This window comes from Elgaria multicarinata, chromosome 1, assembly GCF_023053635.1.
Source record: "Elgaria multicarinata webbii isolate HBS135686 ecotype San Diego chromosome 1, rElgMul1.1.pri, whole genome shotgun sequence".
NCBI classification, from domain to species: domain Eukaryota; kingdom Metazoa; phylum Chordata; class Lepidosauria; order Squamata; family Anguidae; genus Elgaria; species Elgaria multicarinata.
The window spans coordinates 148,988,210-149,007,572 of NC_086171.1; the positions used below are offsets into that span (position 1 = coordinate 148,988,210).

The following is a 19,363-nucleotide window of genomic DNA, read 5'->3' on the forward strand; positions in this document are numbered from 1 at the left end:
GACATTTAGACATGCAGTAAAACAGATATGTGACCACTCTGCATTATATTGTGGACTCAGCCCTCAAAAGCTACAATGTGATACATACTCAGGACCAAACCGGTAGTGTAAACCAGTCTTCAGTGTACTTTTATGCTGATTAATGTTTTCAGGGCAAGGAATAACGGGCTCAAGTTAAAGGAAGCCAGATTCCGGCTGGACATCAGGAAAAACTTCCTGACTGTTAGAGCAGTGCGATGGTGGAATCAGCTACCTAGGGAGGTTGTGGTCTCCCACACTAGAGGCATTCAAGAGGCAGCTGGACAAGCATCTGTCAGGGATGCTTTAGGGTGGATTCCTGCATTGAGCAGGGGGTTGGACTCGATGGCCTTGTAGGCCCCTTCCAACTCTGCTATTCTATGATTCTATGATTCTATGAATAGAAATTACTCCTCTAACAAAATCAGCTTAAGAAAACTTTCTAATTCACGCCTTTGTACTCTAGACTGAACTCCCCAAACCATTGGTTTTCTACTGTTCAAATATTCTGGCTGCATTCAAACAAAAGTTTGCAATTTTCCCACTTATTACTTCTCAAAAAAGAAAGAAAGAAAGACCCCCAATGTTGCCCAAATATATTTAAAACTGGGTATGGTAAGGGGTTACCTAGGCTATGACAGAGGATGAGATATGATGTGGGGCATAAAAAAGTCAAAATAATTTATTTAGCAAGACTATTTGAAATATGTGCTGTCACAGACAGAATATTCTCTTATGTGGTGATTGCTATCCTATTAAAATCATGATCATTTGCTAGCATCTTTTTCTTTAATGCTCAGCGTTGCAACACTAGAGCTACACAGAAATGCACTGACCATCTCTAGTGGTCTCTGACATTATGTCAAAGATGACACATGAGAAAGAGTTTAAAAACCAAATTACACCAGACACTAGCAATGTATTTTATTTTAATGACAGCCATTTATGTGACAAAATTTAACTACTTGCCTTCATGCAATTACTCTGCTCTTTGTTCAAGTGGAAGGAACAAAATGACTTTCTTAGGTCACAAACACGCAGCCATTTTTTAAAAGCAGCAATAAGGTTGGGCATATTATTTGGCATTAACTAATGCTAAAGATGTCAGGATTTTTTATATAACCAAACACCATAGTGGTTATTACTGGTGGTAAAAATCTGTTGTGGGAGAATATTTTCCAGACAAGCAAGACCTATAGAATAATTTATTCTGCCAATATCAAGGAAAGAAAACTCTCAGGAAAAAGCCAACATAATCAAAATAATGGTTGCCACTGGTTGTCATGAAGTCTTATAGTTGGAATCCGCAGCCATTATAATAAAGTAGACCTTGCCATGACCTCAGTCGGATATGAATTATAAGATGACTATGCTGCAAGTATCAAAACTGTAGCAACAAAATAAAACCCGAAGAGAGCTATTCCCTTTACAACAGCACACAATTGAGAAGGAGGGGTTTTTTTTATAAGAGGAAACTGTCACTTTCCCCCACATTTTTCCCTGCAAAAGGTTTGGGGTCCATAGTATGCATCAAGAAATCATTTCTGCTTTCAAAATCTTTTTCAAAGCATTGTACTTTCCATTCTCCAGCATTTTCTCACATGACTGCTGGGAATGTTTGCGTATCTCTGCTCTCATATCCCAATACATTCCTGTCTGTGACCTTTGCTCCTCAAGCTCCACCAACTTTAGACGTTCACACATCTCCTGCTACCTTGAATGATGCTGCCCTTTCTCCTTTCCTGCCCCTTAAATAGGGGTGGACAACCTGTGGCCCTCCAGATGTTGTGCAATATGACTAGCCCTGCCTTAAAGACTACAGCTGCTTCACAAGAACATCTGAGTGACGCGACCTCTCTTATTTTCTAAAATATTTGGGCAAGATCAATCCGCTTTTCAAAACTCACCTTTTCTATGAAGCCTTTGGCACAACCTTTAATCTCATAAACTACTGTAACTAAGGCTAAGAATCTGCAAATGAAATTAACAAATATTCTTCCCCTTGGTCTCCCTATCTCATCTGCCTCTGCAGTCTCCCCATGTCAAGCTTCAGAGTGTAAGCTCCTTAGGGCAGAAACCTGTCCTCTTATACTTTGCAAAGCATCATGCACATCAATGGTGCAAAATAAATAAAGGTTTTTGATTCTTTAACACCACTTAATTGGTTTCATCTTCTAGCCAATGTTCAGCACACACAATCAACTTTGCAATTAAGCTTAAATTAACAGTAAGATTTCTTAATAGGACTATGTAAAAAGTCATAAAATAGAAAATAGTGGCATTTCTTTAATTACATTTGTTTATCACTTTGATGAACCATCTTAAAATTCTCTTATAGTGTTAGGAGAGTGATCCCCCTCCCCCAGGGAAGTGATATAATTCTTCATCCATTCCTATTAATTTTAGGTGTAAAATAGTTGTTCTCACCTCAAGATATTTTAGCAAAATTATGTGAACACTAAAAATTAAGTTGTTAACACTGAAATACCTATGATTAACAATATAATTAAATTTTAAATCATCATCTAGCACTACAATTTACGTACGTATTTTAGCGTTAGACTCTAACTCTCTATACACAAATCCCTAACTATCCTTGCTTTATTTAAAAGGAACTTAAGTTAATTTAACTCCACCACAGTTTAATCAAGCATACTATCAAAGGCATTAAGCATCCTCTATGTTATTACTTCACAGATCTATTGAGTTTTAAGGGTTGGTCTAATGGAAATATACAACATAAAAATGCAATTAAGGAATCATGTACTTCCAAATTAAAAAAAATATATCCTGCCAACAAAATGCTAGCATTTCAGGGGCTTCTAGCTTAGCGTTCCTAATGTTATTTTTCTACATGCAGAGAAATTTGATCTAATTTTTTTAAGGTGAAGAAATGAAAAATATTACACACACTTAGCTCACTACCCCTGTATATATTCACTGTTTTTCATAATTAGTATGTGTGTGTATTGGGGCACTTTAGTACAAGCGAACAAAAATTGCAATAGCATTTCTAGGCCTTAAAGTTCAGGTCACACCCGGAATTATTTTTAAATTATTCTATTTCAAGGTGATGCCACTTAAGGTATAACATTAAGTAAGTAAGTAATTTCATAAACTAGTTATTAAAGCTGCAATCCTATAAACACTTACCTGGGAGTAAGTCCCACTGAACTCAATGCAGTTTACTTCTGAGTAGACATGTATAGGATTGCACTGTAAGATACTTAAATGAATATGAAAACTTCAGATTCATTGATGATTACAAATCTGAAAACACACTTACAATGTTTGCATCATGATTTATCTTTCCTTTCCTGTTAAGTATGTTTCCAAGTTAAATATCAATTTGAAGAAAAAGCATGTATGTTAGAAAACTGGTATGAATGAACACAGTCTTCTCTAGAGTGTTTACCCAGAACAGTCCATATCACGATGTGAGAAGTATACAAGGGACAGAGGCGTTGTGCATGAACAAATGGGTTGAAATGGTAAAACACTGAGTCTTTTATTCACACATTAACCAGCAAAACGTGGACTAGGGAAGTAATAAAGATGGTTATTTGTACATTTTAATTGTTCCTTCAGATTTCTGTCATGCCTCTAAACTAAACAGAGCTATTGTGCTTTTCCTGAATTATTTCTTAGCCTACAACCTCTATGCACCCCAGACCAAAATCACTAGTTTGCCTTTCAATAGAAGACACTCATAGCCTCAAAAGTAACTATCCAAATATATAAAGTATCAAAATATTTTAATAAAATGAAGTTAACCTTTAGGTCAATAAATAATTGTTCCCCTCTTCAAAAAGACATATTTCACTTTAAAGAGTGCTAGACACAAAAGTATTTCAAAATCTCATGATTTCCACTTCTTGACTGAAGTCATTAATGAGCCAAATATGAAAATCCGATTTCAGCAGATCTATTTATGCATTGTAAAGAAGATACTAGTATCAAAGCTGTACATCTTAGCCAATATATTCTGGAGTTCTGCCTACAACAGTTGCCTCTCTGCCTCACTCATTTAAGCCTTATGGTAATAAAATCAGAAAGCAACTCAAAAACATGAAAAGAATGATCAAGCTTTCAAGCAAAACAATCATGCACAAAGTGAATGCAACACTAAAATCACTATCACGACCCTCAATTTAAAGCAAGCTTGGATGATTAAGACAGATGCTAAATACTGGTGTGTGTTTTTAAAGCGACCTTTCCTCTTTGAATGGTGGGCCTTCAAGCAAGGTGAAAACAGCAATTTCTACCTTTAATTTGGAACTGGACAAGCAAGCTGCTGACACAGTATTACATTTTACTGCTCAGCACTTGATAATAATGTTTTGTTTTCTTTCTTTATATTAACTAATTCAAGTAAAACATGTAGTGACTGCAGGGGATTCTGTAGTAAGCAATTTCATACTGTGTAAAAGATACCAAAGCTGGTATTCTGTGAAACTGATTTAGAAAGAGTAATATAATTGCTACTTCTGTATTCAACACAACAAGAATGGGCTTTATTATGAATCCATTTGCATGAAAGGTTGATCTCTGAAATCAGGAAGACATCACAGCACTCTACTATGGTTTCTCCTGTACAGATGTACAGTACAGAAAAGCTAATGGAATGAAGACAAAGTCTTTAAGAACAAGATATCTTAATCTTTGATTTCCTTTAGGAAGTTTTGCTTTCTGGAAAACAAATCCTACAATGACTGATATTTGGGCAAGATCAATCCGCTACTAGAAACTGGTACACGATCAATGATAAGAACTGGTATTTGATTGCCTGTTATTAGATGGTAACTCCAGATGTAGTTACAGATGTATTTTGACACAGGGTGCCTATTATATGCCTAGTAATCTCATGGCAAGATAATGGTAGTTTTAAATAGGCAACAAAACCCCATGCAGTAACGATTTTGTAAAGAACCTTTAATTATTATTTTTTATTTGCTGCTATGATATTTTTGGATGACTCTCTAATGCTGAGTTTTTGACATCGTTACTTGAAACCCTGTAATAGTCATTAAGGCTGCAACCCTATACACACTCACCTGGGAGAAGTCCCATTGAGTGCAACAGGACTTACTTCTGAGTAGACATGCATAGGATTATGCTGTTAAGGATGTTCTGCTTGTTGTTGTTTTTTAAATGAACAAAAACAGTAGCAGTTTGAAAAACAAAAACAAAAAATGCCATCTACTATATATCTTTCCTTTCTTCTCAATTAAGAGCTAGCTGCACCCTTTGGTCTGTCAAGAATGCAACATTGATGAGATAGCCAGACACTGTCTTAACTACACTCTTCCTCCTGAATTTAGCAAAACACTCTTTGTATTCTCTTACCTTTATGGTTTTGGTCTGGAGTCTGAGTCCATTTAAAGTGTTAATGGCTTTCTCTGCATCCTTTGGATCAATATAGTTAACAAATCCATACCCTAAACTCTGCCCTGTTGAAACATAAGAAACAAAAAAAAGGACTCAGTATTCTTTGCAGCACATGTGTACGATTTCCAAATGGGGGATTGAAATCTTTTTCTCTGATAACCTTTTTCACCTAACGCTTTCATCCCAATCCAGAAAGCATACCTGTACAGTGAGGACTGCTCAGAAATAGAGTGGGTTTTTTTTAAAAAAAATCTTGGGGACCTCTGGGTTTAAGAGGTGCTGTTTCTTCTAGATTCCACAGTGCTCTTAAAAGTGTGAAAACTAACATGAATATATTAAAAATTTACTAAAGCGGTCACACTTACTGAACTTTTTTCTACAAGAATCACATTAAGAGAACAGACAACAAGAGACAGGTAGCAGCAGCATTACATGCACAAATTTAACAGCTTTGTGTTATTTTAATTAACAGACAGAATTAAAGAATTGGTTGTATAAGCAACATGAGTTCAATTTAAAGAGAAATAAATATAATGCTTAAGCCAAAACAATGTTCAGCAGTAGCCAACCAAATTCTCACAAAATGAAAAACCTTATGATGACCCATATTTACTTATCTCAGCTGGATGATTTAAAAAACAAAAACAAATTTCAATATCTATATACTGCCTTTCAGCAGAAAGCAGTTCACATAAAGAAAAAAATCAGCAGTAAAATATAATATCTAAAAATCAGCATGATCACTAAAACCTACAATTTAACAGCCAACAAATTAGCTTGCTGCACTGCTGCCTTGACAGTGACAGCACAAAAGTTATCAGAAATGGGAGAATATCACTTGCCAGGATAGATGATTAGTCTGTACTCTCTGCACTGTGCTCATAGGGTGATGCTGGGAAGAACAAAACAGTAAAACTGTTTCTACATTTGGATGGCAGGAGCCCATTTCAGCAGCCAAAACAATTTCAGCAGCTTCTGTTTTATTGGTAGAGTCTGTCTTTATGCTTTACAGGTCATTTTGATTCAGCACAAACAGCTTAGTTTCGTAACATGATGCTAATTAAGGGATTCAGACAAATCAGGGGATTCACCTTGGGCCTGTAATGTACTGTGAAAGTTTGATCAAGGCAAATTGATCTCATTCTCCTACAAACAAAAAACAGGAGAACATCCCCATTGCCCTCTCCCAAACACACACGAACATTATTAAAATGGTAACTAGCACCAGCCAATGCCACTTAAGTACAGTATAAGGTCCATTCTGTTGCCTCAATATGTTCAGTTTGGAAACTACATCACTTTACATCCACATTTATTCTATATTTGACTTTTGCCCATTTGGGTTCAGCAATATTTAATACCATTGACCACAAAGTACTGATTATGTGATAGCAGATGTTGGCCAAGAGATAACTGGAGTACTTTTAGTCTGGGAGATCAATCCCACTGAATAAAGATGGGTGACTACAAGGATCTTTTGTTCAGCGTGGTCCTTCAGATTTTCATCTTTATGAGGCTATAGGGTGAGACTGACATTCAGAAAGAGATGCCATCAGTATTCTGTCTGTCTTAACACTCCCTGATTTTACAAAATGCCTGACTACCACCAGGGACTAGATATGTACAAGGCAATTGAAATTGCATCCAGACAAGATGAAAGGGCATGTTTTCATGTTCAACCTGACAGCATAATTCATCATAAGAAAGCCAATCTAGTGTAGAGGCTAAAAATAAGAAAGCTATGAACAGGGAAGCCTAGTTCGAATCTCATCTCCACCATGAATTCACTAGGTGGATGGCTATAATATTTAAACACACTCTGCCTCTCTGCCTCTTTCCTGCAGTATGAAGAAATTAATACTACCCTACTTTACAAGCTTGTTTTAAGGACTGGAACAAGGTAATCTGCAATCCATTCTAAACACTCTAAATAGCTACATAAAAGCAATGGTATAAGCAGAGGAGCAGCATGGATACTGACCAAGATCTCACAACGGATCACACACCTTCACATTATCAATTGATCACTGCAATCACCTTGTGAAGAACCTGAAGTGCAAATTCAAATGGAACTAATTATGGTTAGAAGGCCCTGTCAGCCACACTACAGTACACAGTGCATTGGGCAGCATGATAAAATTTCACTCCCACTGCTACTGCTGCCTCAGTTAAGGGGGTGGAGTGGGAGACAAGTGACCTTTCCAATATCTTGTCAAACACTTAATTAATATTTAAATTAAAACTTATATCCAGTGAAGAAATTGCCACTTGCCTCTCTACAGCCCTGGAGAGGTGGTTGAGTGGAGAAGTAGGGTTTTGTTTTTTTCAATTCTATACGTTTATTAAGTATTATCCAATATAAAAGTAGAGGAAAAGGTTTGACGTATGATGGTTTTTCTGCCCAATGTATCAAAAATGGTCAGGTATGTACTTTACTTGTAGTAATGTAACAAACACAGATGGGGCACAAGAGCTCAGTCTTTCATTTTCGACCATAAAATCTCAAACTAATTTTTACATCTGTACTCTGATGTAAAGCCTCAGCAATAGAAAATGGAAATGGTATGAGAGGGTTTCTCAGGTAATTTAAATATGATCAATTTAAAAAGCAGTTTAGGGATTTATTATGAGAGCTTCTGAAAAAGACAGCCAGGAAAACTCTAGAGTGCAAGTTATTACTCAAATATATGTATGTGTTTGTGCATATTATCTCATTCGATTACAGTTGAAATATTAAGAGAATGAGCTGGCCTGAAACAAACAAAGCACTCATTACTAAATTCCAGTAACCTAGCCGGGAGTAGTGAGAATGTTTTATTTTTCTCATTTTGTTAAGTTTCTCAAATATGCACTGGGAAACAACAAATCCCCTAAACCATATTTCTAAGAAATATCATTTATTTATTTATTACATTTTTATACCACCCAATAGCTGAAGCTCTCTGGGTGGTTCACAAAATCTGTCATCTTGGGATCAACCTAAGCTTCCCAAAATGAACTCAAAAAGGTTCGATACAAATTTCAAAACTATTCTTAGTTTCAGCCTTGATTGTTTGTTTGCACTCTTGATTTTGGAACTTGAATAGCCCTGTTCAGGTGAACACATGAAGGCTTAAAGAGGGTAGAAAGTTGAGGCGGTACTCACCTCTGTTGAGATTTTGCCATGTAGAATTGGCAGGCATGAAAGGGAGTTCTACGAGTACACTGGAACACAAGTATAACTCTGCACTACCGGGCACCCTGATAATGCCGTTCCTGGGTTGTTTGGTGTGACCTGAAAACCCAAAACTCTGGGTTGTTGAGGGGGAAACAATTCAGAGATAAAACCCACCAACAAACCATGGTTTAAAACTCTGGGTGGTTTCCCCTTCAACAAGCCAGCAGTTCGGGGAAGGAGACTTTGAGTCTTGCTGCATGCTGCACCATCAGAGGCATAATCTATGCTTTTGCTGTCTGCTTACTTGGTTTTTATATTGGATGCACAGGAAGGACTTTCACCTCCACTGTATCCAGTGAAGAAATGCAACAGAGTAGCAGCAGAGGAATGAAGCGATCTGTGCCTCTGCCACCAGCCTGCTTAGATTTATTATCAAGAATTGAGTAGGCCTCAGTTCTGATAACTGAACAAACCTCTACCCTGCCACTTTTCAGGTTGCTCAGGCTGTTTTTGCTGTTTTTTAAAAAAAGGTACAGAGGAGAGAAAAAAATCCCTGCAATGTGTAATTTAAGCCTAGGTCCAATCTTGTTTCTAAGTACTTGTCTATTTACCACAAGTGACTAGGAATTTCACTCAGGAGAATGAGCAGGCTGCCAGAACAGAGATAGAGCCCTCTGGCAGCCCACTGCACTTCTATGCTGGGTGGAGAGAATGGGATGTGCCTTCCCAGCCTATAAACTGAGAACAAAGTATTACAAGCATTTCCTACCTACAGCTGGGGGACTGGAAACATACCCCTTACAATGACAGAAATGAAGTCAGTTTTTCTCCTTTTTCCTCCTTCTGAAATATTTCTCTCTCTCTATTATTTTACTCATTAAGTTTTGACTGTGGGAGCTAAATGCCATCCCATCTACTCGAGTAGGATTGTTACTTGTCCTATTTTACTCCTGCCTAGCCATTTTTATTTCTGCTTCTCAGCCAAAGTTTTTAGCATAACCCTGATGCCAGTCATTTATGTTTTAAAAAGTGTGTGCATTCACATGTTCTGTAACATGTAATTGAAGAAGCTAGTATTTGAACTGGTGCTTCTAAGACTACTGCCACCATTAACATTCAAACATTTAAAGTTAAAGTCTCAGGCTTCTGTTATACTGCACAAGTGTTACGCATATACACTGTGTTTCTGAAGTTTCTTTTTGGCATTGCACCTTTGTGGTGTTGGCCATGAGAATAAAATAGGCAGAAAATACTTGAATGACAGGCAATGCCTAAATAATGGGTAGTGGTATTGCACAACTGTGACTGAAGTCACTTAACTTGGATCAAGCACTTCAGTCTCCCTAAAACCAAACTCATCTGTCACCTCTAGAAGCAATTTGGAGGAAGTTTTGACAAATACAGAAAGCAATTCAATCAGAAAACCAACACATACAAAAAAATAGTCCCCTTTAAAACTCGTTACTACAGTTTAAGAGAGTGCTGCTAAATCTGTCCTAACCTATTTAACTCCCGTCTTTACTTCCCTCTCATCCTGTTATTTCGTCTGTGTCAATTTTGAAATTGTAAGATCCTCAGAGCAGAGACCAGTGCTCTTGTAATCTGTTAACTGCCACACACATCAATGGTGCTACATAAACAATACCAACAACCAATAAGGATCACCAATATGCAATTAAGGAAAATTAGTTGAAATGGAATGAGTTTACTAGCCTAGAATTCTATGTTTATTCTGTTCACAAAATAACGGTGTTTCCCTCGGCCTCACCCCCCATTCCAAAAGGAATTCTCTCAGTTATTCCCATTAAAATCTTCCAAGAATAGTTAATATATCTAAAGAATTTCAACATAATACTGTCACCCTATTTTGAGCATTTGCTGAATACAGTGGGGTGCTTGATAAACATAACAAAATAGATGTACGAGCAATGGAAAGCATCCCATTTGAGCCTAGACAGGCTGACACAGTTACAGAGGTCAAGCAGAGTCCTTTCTGAAAGCCAGTAATTAATAATTCCCTGTAAAAATACTAGAGCAAAAAGTGTAATGAGCAATATAAAAGAGAATTACACCCGAGCTTAAAATGCAACGAGAGACAATATTCCATAGCACTTTCAGATTGTTGAGAAACATTTCCTTCAGTAAATGAGAAGGGTCACTAACAAACCTGAAAAAAATTACCCAAATAATATTTCTAGTGTTATACCATTCACAGTTGCTAGTCCTGTGCTCCTCCCCAAAGCATGACTTCCAGCAGATGACCTTATTCTGTTTAAATGGCATGCCCCACTCATAATGGATTATGCTCCTGAACTGGGCAGGACTAGTGATATAACTAAGTGGGCTTACATGGATATAGGATTTCACTGGAATACACAGGGAGGGGTGGTAGTGCTGCTTGCAGGTGTGAAGTCTGCCATTGTGAATCAAAGGCAGGACTTGAAAAATGTCCTTGCCTATATAATTGCTATTAAGGTTTTGGCTAGAAACAATTAGGCAGTGCTGATACTAAGCCATGGTTTCAAGGTCATCATAAACAATATGTCTACACATCAAAATGGATTGAACTTTGGTAACTAAACAGTGTCCTTCAGTTAAAAAAAAATCCAGGTTATATTTTATATGGTAAGATGTGGACTACGAGTGAGTGAACCCCAACAAGTAGAGGCTCACGCAAACATATAGTACAGTATACCATGAAACGTCATGCAAACGTAACACTGCTGGAAGAAAAATATAAGCAGCACTTTTGGGGAAGAGGACTATCCTCAAAAACAATGTAATCCAAGCCGGTAATGCAGTGATAAGCATAATGCAATAACAAGTATACTAATTTTATAGAAAGAAAGCTGTAAAAATGGAATGGGCCACAGAAGCCCACAAGTTGTTACAGCTATAGATCTAGGGATCTAGTAATTTTTTTATTTTTATTTTTTACATTTCTATACCGCCCAATAGCCGGAGCTCTCTGGGCGGTTCACAAAAATGAGATTAAATGGAGCTGATGAATGTATAAATATGAACAGAAATTATTTAACAGAAAAAGAAAAAAAAACATACAAAAGATTCGAGAATTCAAAACACACACATGCAACTATGTGTGTGTGCCTGTATGTATGTCTCCCAATTGTTTTAATAACATCACATGTGCATCATACAACTATTAGTAAACACACCCCAGAAAACATCCACAGGGACTTGCTACATTTTCTTCTGTCTTATGTTGATGAACAGTAAGAGAGTATTTACCTACCTCAACACATCCCACTTATTTCACATAACTATATTGAGGTGAACAGACATATCCTTAACACATCTGTAGGTACTCCTACTCTATTCTTGGTAGTAAAAAACTAAGATTGCAATCCTATGCATACTTACTAGGGAGTAAATCCCACTGAAATTACTGGATCTTACTGCTGAGTAAACATACACTGAATATCCACATCTAGGAATTTATGTATGATCATAAATTCTCTTTGAAAAATCACTATGATACTCCAACAAGGGTTTATGCCCATAATAAATTAACATTCAAACAGCTAAAATCATTCTGGATTTTAACTGTTCTTTTCTCATCCTATCTAGACACACCAGGAATATAAAGTAATACTCTTCAAAGTAGGAAGAGAGGAAAATATAACATACAGGCATACTGTGGTTAAATGCAAACACAAATGCATCACGGATTTAAGAGAGCAGTCTCAGCAGTATCCTGTTGTGAGATTCTGGACATAAAAAATAGATTATCAAATGTGCACACACACACACACACACACACACACACAGAGAGAGAGAGAGAGATTGGAAGTGTTAAAGAATTATTATTGTTTTAGAAAGATAATGAAAGATATTAGAAATGGGAATGCACTAAAAGGCACAACAACCTAAATCTATATGAAATGTATAAACATTAATGAAGAAGAGTAAGAATACTTCTGTCCTATATCTGGATCTGATTACGGGACAAAGAAAACCAGAAAGCGATGAATTCCAGTTGGATTTCTAGTAGAAGCTCTCCTCTTTGGGATGCTTCTGTCTGCTTTCTAAATTCAACATGATCACTTGCTGAACATACAAAATGCCAGTGTGGGACTGGGAGTCGGGAGATCCGGGTTCTAGTCCCCACTCAGCCATGGGCCAGTTACACATTCTCAGCCCAACCCACCACACAGGGGTGAGGATAAAATGGAGAGGAGGAGGAGGAGGATTATGTACGCCGCCTTGGGTTTCTTGGAGGAAAAAAGGCGGGATATAAATGCAATAATAAATAAATAAACTGGTTGTAAAATACAGGCAACCTGCAGTTGACAGATTTAAAGTTGAACTTTCTTTATCACATCCTGTTTTTGCCATTTGAACAGCAAATGGCAAATACCTCTATACAACAGCCTTCTCCAACCAAGTGCCCTCCAGTTGCACTGAATTACAATTCTAGCACCCCCTTCCCTGCTAGCTCTGTTGGCTGGGAATGATTGGATATGTAGTCCAACAAATATGGAGGGCACCCAGTTGGAGAAGGCTGATCTACTTATTTAGCTGAAATGGAAATAGCCCCAAATGAAAAAAAAATGGGGAAGGGAGAGCAATACAAATTGTATAGATAATTCAACAATATTTGATAAAGGAAGCAGTAGAGAGCAACTTTACCACCAACGAATTATACAGAAATGTAAATGAAAACTGCACTACAGATGTCACTAAGAACTCAACAAACTAAAGAACACCAAACAATGGGAAATACTGTACTAAATAGGCAGGGAAGCATGCATTGGCAGAACATAAGGAGACAAAATAAGAAGTATTTATATCAAAATAGGAATAAAATATGAGGAAAGGATATGGGTTTCCTGAACTCCATATAGCTAAGTGTAACCTCACTTGGTGCTTAGTTGACAGAAGCATCTGTAATCAATCTAGCACTGAGAAATCCACTTACCCTCAAACTGGTGAGGCAATATGTGTATGTGGGAGCATGTGTATATACAGGGCCGGTGCTACCATAGAGGCCACTCAGGCAGCTGCCTAGAGCGCCAAGCTAAGAGGGGCGCCGGGCACAGCGCAGCACTCATGCGTGTTGGCTGTGAGACGGCCCAGCCCGAGGATTCAGCTGGGCCTGGGTGGGTGAGATGGCGCCCCGCGCCTGCCCAGCCGAAGCGAAGCCAGGGACGCTGGGGTGGGGGTGGGGCGGCTCCACATTTGGACTTCTGGAACGCGCCCAGAAGAGAGAGAGAGAGAGAATGTATGGGTGAATGGGGTGCATAGGGTCTTTGAGTGAATGCATGTGTTCATGCGTGTGTTTGTTTGGTGTGAGTGATGCTGAGTGTGTGTGTGCGCGTGTGTGTGAGTTGGGGGGGATTATTTGGAGGTGACATTCCTATTAAATAATGCATTTTAGACCCATAGACATCCTTTCCAATTTGTTTGCTATAATGGGCATGACGTATTTCTTGCATTTTAAAATAAATTTAGCAGTTTCAAGTTTTATGCTTATTTTTTTCCAGGAAACATATGGCCTTAAAAATCAAAGTTGCCATTTTTGGGGGGTGGGTGGGAGGGTGGGTGAAAGTAGCTCACCTTGCCTAGGGCGCAAAATAGTCTGGCACCGACCCTGTGTATATACACATATCCCTAACTGGATCAGGGCCGATTGTACGGGTAAGTAAAAAAGGCAATCGCCTAGAGTGCTGCTCTTGGGGGGGGGCACGTGTGTGTGTGTGTGTTTGTGTGTGTGTGTTGTATGCGTGTGCTGGTACCATCTCTGAATTCCTGTGTTTCCTCAGACTGTCTGATCCAGCTCTACAAATGAAGCAGCAGATTGTGGAGAGTGGCAGCATGAGCCTTCACTTTCCCGACCCTTTTTCTCTCACACAAGGGATGAGAGCCAGGAGGATACCAGCCAACCATGGAACATTCATTTCTCACCCTCCACTGCAACTGCACCATCAAAGCTGGGAGAGAGGAAAAGAGGAATGAGCAAGCAGCAGCTGCTCCATAGAGAGAGAACTCTAGAGAGAGCAGCAGTAGCAGTTGAGAGATCCCCATTTCAGAGCAATAGTAGCTGCAAAACTGATGAAAACTTTGTGAAGAGGCTTAGGCTGTGCAGGAACAGAAGAATGAACTACTGTAATTAACTCTCAATGTAACTGAAGACATATCTACTCAGAAGTAAGTCCCACTGATTTCAATGGAGTTTACTACCAAGTTAACTGGGTACAGGATTGCAGCCTCCAGATCATAACCAGCCATCTTGTGACAAAGGGATCAGAGGGTTCATGGTGAGGGATTCTGTATCCAAAACAATCATCTAGAATTTAAATACAGGCCAGCCCAATACATTAAAAAATGGGGGTGCGGGGATAAATAACATAAACTAATATTTAATACGGTTAAATTGTTACTAACAAAATAAAACATTTAAAAACTGTTTTTAAGGATGCAGACAAGCTGGAAGGGGTTCACAGGAGGGCAATGAGGGTAATCAGGGGTCTAGAAACAAAGCCCTATGAGGAGAGACTGAAAGAACTTGGCATGTTTAACCTTGAGAAGACAAGACTGAGGGAAGACATGAATGCACCCTTCAAGTACTTGGTTGTCACTCAGAGGAGGGCCAGGATCTCTTCTAGATCATCCCAGAGTGGAGGATACAAAATAATGGCCTCAAGTTACAGGAAACCAGATTCTGGATGAACATCAGGAAAAAACTGCTTACTGTTAAGAGTAGTATGACAATGGAACCAATTACCTAGGTAGATAGTGGGCTCTCCCACACTAGAGCCATTTAGGATGCATCTGGACAGCCACATGTCAGGTGTGTTAATGTGGATTCCTGCATTGAGTTGGGGGTTGGACTCAATGTCCTTATAGGTCACTTCCAACTCTACTACTCTATGATTCTAAGAAACTGTTATCTGTTTTCCCAGTAGTTTTGCACTCATTGGGACAGAATCCTGGAAAGTGGGAACATATTTTTTTTTGTTACGAGCAATTGGTTTTAATACTTTTCTATACTTTTCCTTACATTTATACATGTAAAATAGGTAGATACGTTTTAAAAATGGAAGTAAATTCTGCTTTACATACACATACACACAGTAGAGCTCTGATATAAACTCCTCTTGGAGTTCAATGGTTGAACCACTAGTGGTACAACCACCATTTGGTGAGAGAAACCGATAAGTTGGTAATTCCAAAACTGGACAATTTTGGCAGAAAGCAAATTTGTATTGAAACATAGACTTCCAAGACCACTGGGATTGACACATTGAGTGTAGTCAGAACTGCAACTGGAACAAAAAATGTGTCACCAACCAGAGCTTTTGCTATTCCAGTCTTCAAGGACTGAAGGGTTGTGCTCATCACCATGCAGTATAATTTGCATCTAGATACAAGTTACCCATTGAGTTTATATTGAGAAAAAAGCATGCAAGAATATATTTAAATATACCATTTTAGGAAATCAGTATTCCTCACTTATTTAGACACATTCATTTCTGTATATAACTCTGATAGCTAATTTTTAAAATTTCATTTGCGTCGGGCTATATTTGCCCAACCTGTTGATAAACTTAAAATGGGAATACAGGTGTGCAGTGATGCTGACGAATGTTGCAACGTTAAAAGAAATTAAAATAGAAGAAATTGATATCCCAAGGAAACTCATGAACTCATTTTACCCCATTAAGGCAGTAAGAACAGTAGCAGTGGGCACCAAAAATGTACTTTGGTTAGGGCAGCAAAATACCTTGAGATGGTCCTGAGCTGGAACTGCTCATGCAAATAGGTGTTGCATGTATGGCCCACCTCTTTGACCTAGCTGCTACAGCTGAGGAAATGGGAGACCTATTTAACAAGCTAAAATTCCACTGATAAATTGTTCAGGAGGGAAAGGGATTGGACACTCTCCTCCCACTTGCTCCACCTGTTTGACTGTAGAATCAGTCATTTCGAACATTGACACCAAACAGACATTTCAGAGCCAAAGTCATATATATGCAAGCCGATGTACCCATTTTTCCCAATGAATAAATGCACTATATTTCAGAAAGTTTAATTTTCAAGCATGCAGTCTGTGTCTTCAATACTTTAATCTAACCATCCAACCACTCATTGCAAGCATATATTTGGAAACCTTCATCAGATCCCTAAAGGAGCACTGGAAATAATAAATAAATTAAAATGGAAATAGGTTCTGGAACTTTTCTTTATTAATTAAGTTCAGGAAGACTCTTGCCATACGCACCCAATATGTAGGAAGTTTTACCTACAAGTTTGAAACAAAAGAAGAAACAGCTGAAGACCTTGATTCACACAGTTTAGTAAAAGGACACCCACAAGCCTTCATGTACTATCCTTCTGGGCTACAATGGAGGAACAGCTCACCAAGAAATCACTGATTTTTTTTAATTACAGGCATTTTCCTTCAACCCCCAACACTCAACCACCCCGCCAGCAGGAATGGAAGGAGGAAAACCATTGGAAACATTGAACATTTTGAATATTTATTCATTCCAGTCCAAAGATTACAATGTGCACCTGCACATAAGAAACACTTCATATTAATCCACCAAGCAGATAGATGGCTGTGTGTATGCACGGACATGTGTACAACAAGGTAGTTTTCTATGAAGAAAGCAAGTTCCCAAACTTCTAAGATAACACAGGGTTGAGGTGCCAGTCAATTGGTCAAATATTTTCAATTGACTGTCTATGATCTCACTATGCTAAAACTCTGAGGAATTTGTTTGAAGTACCAGAACTAAACTCAAGTCACAGTCCTTTCACATAAAAATCCTATCTTGGTTACAGCTACTCCTTCAGCTTTCTTTCATTTCAGCAGTATAAATTAGGAAATGTCATTTTGTTGTCACTATTGTTAAACAACTTGGAGTGAGACATTTTTGCTAATCTACTGCAAATCACCGAAAGATCTACTTTCTGATCACCCATTTTCTATGTGATTGTGCTTGATGCACAGCATACCTTCTGGGAGGAACTGTGGTCCTTTGGAAAACAGCATTTTCTGAACTACTGTAACCGTCAATGCTCTTTATTACTGGTCTAGAAATAGAGAAATGCTTTAAATATTGACAATTATTTGGATGTACTTCACCAATTTGGGGCGGGGGGGGGCACTGGTTAAATGCCAGTATTAGAAACACATAATCTAGTGGAATAATCTAGTGGTATGTGAAGGCGATATAGGTTTGGTGCTAATACAACACTATCTCCAGCAACTACAAATACCAAGAAAAAATACTGAACCAGAGGCATGCTTTTATATTCCCTTGTCCTTGTTTATAACACATCTTATTCTTTTGAATGCACCCAGTATGTAATCAGTGCTATATTTAATTACTTCCAAAAGAAAACGAGTGTCTATATTTTTTTAGGATGTGTGTATTGTACAAAAATCTGAGTATTTATAGAAGTATTGTTTACAAGATTGGGAGGATACAACATTGGGATACATGTGATATGCGTAATAGAGATCAATTTGAAAGGGATTAAAGTTTCTGTTTTCTAACTAGTCCTTGAAAGGAAGATAGTATGCGAGATAACTATCTGTATTACAAAATGAAGTCTTCAATAACTTCCCACTCATTCTCATCACATTTTACTTTCTCAAAACAGGTAAAATATTCAGTGAAAAATATATAGCATGTATAGCATGCCAAAGCCTTAAATACCCTGCTTTAACCCCCACCCCAAAACGGACTACTTAGAGCTGCTGCCAAGGAAATGATTGGGTTGGTACGCACAAAGATCATGGAGAGATTATCCTCTTTCCACACACTTCTGAAGACTCAGCATACAATTCACTTCAGTAGAAGAAACAGCACCATGAGGAAAATAGAAGGACAGGTTGCTTACCTATAATTGTAGCTCTTCGGGTGGTCATTTGTGCATTCACACATAGGGATTCACTGCCTACACAGAGCTCCATCAGAACTTTTTAGAGCTGAGATTTTTAGGCAGGAAGACCACCCTTCCCCTCTCCAGCGCAGCACTCCCATCTCTCCTTTCAGTTTCTCTGAGGATGCCAAAGTGGCAGCCCCAGAACCTATTAGAATACCTCTAAGTGTGTGTGTGTGTGTTGGCTGAATGCACAAATGATCACTCAAAGAACTAAAATTACAGGTAACCAACCTGTCCTCCTTCTTCATGACCTCGGCGCATCACAGATATGGGTAACTAGCCAACTGATTTACCAAAGAAGTTGGGAACAGGTGCTCAGATCAATAGAGAAGCCAGCACTGCCAATCCAAAGATGGCGTCTTTCTTGTGCACAAACATTGAGGCAATAATGTTTGATGATCATTGTGGGCTATGACCAGTGTTGATGCTCTTTTGAAACCTCCTTCTATTGCTATTGTTAAGTGTGCCACTCATCAAATGCTTTTGATGATGAAATTGCTTGGTGAAACAATCATGCAGATTCTGTTGTGAAAATGGCAACCTTGCTGAAGCTGCTTAATTGGAAGGAAATGCTTAATTGGAATTTCTAATAGTCAAGACCTTTTGATATACTGTAAGACAAATAGGCTAGCTTGATAAAGAGGACTGACCATCTAGGTCAATCTGACATAGCTAGAAGAGTTATGGGCCATCTGTTGATAAGGTGTAATAATGAAGAAGTTTTCTTTGATCTGTCTTTGTTTTGCTTTAGAATTTTGCCAATTGCTAATTGGTTAAGATGCTACTGTGTAGAAATATACCTGTTTTTCACACCGTGAAGAGAGGATTTCTCTGTCTGCAGGACTCTCTCCATACAGCTGTATTGCGATCAATAAAACAGAG

At 38.3% G+C, this 19,363-nt stretch overlaps 1 protein-coding gene across 3 annotated transcripts in view; it reads right to left on the reverse strand.

Moving 5' to 3' along the window:
- Positions 1-19,363, reverse strand: part of ELAVL4 (ELAV like RNA binding protein 4) — an 83,685-nt gene that overhangs the window by 18,358 nt on the left and 45,964 nt on the right. For all 3 annotated transcript variants that reach the window (XM_063139088.1, XM_063139079.1, XM_063139097.1), the window contains exon 3: positions 5,365-5,468. In XM_063139088.1, the coding sequence (XP_062995158.1) occupies positions 5,365-5,468 (104 nt within the window). The remainder of the gene's footprint in view (positions 1-5,364; positions 5,469-19,363) is intronic.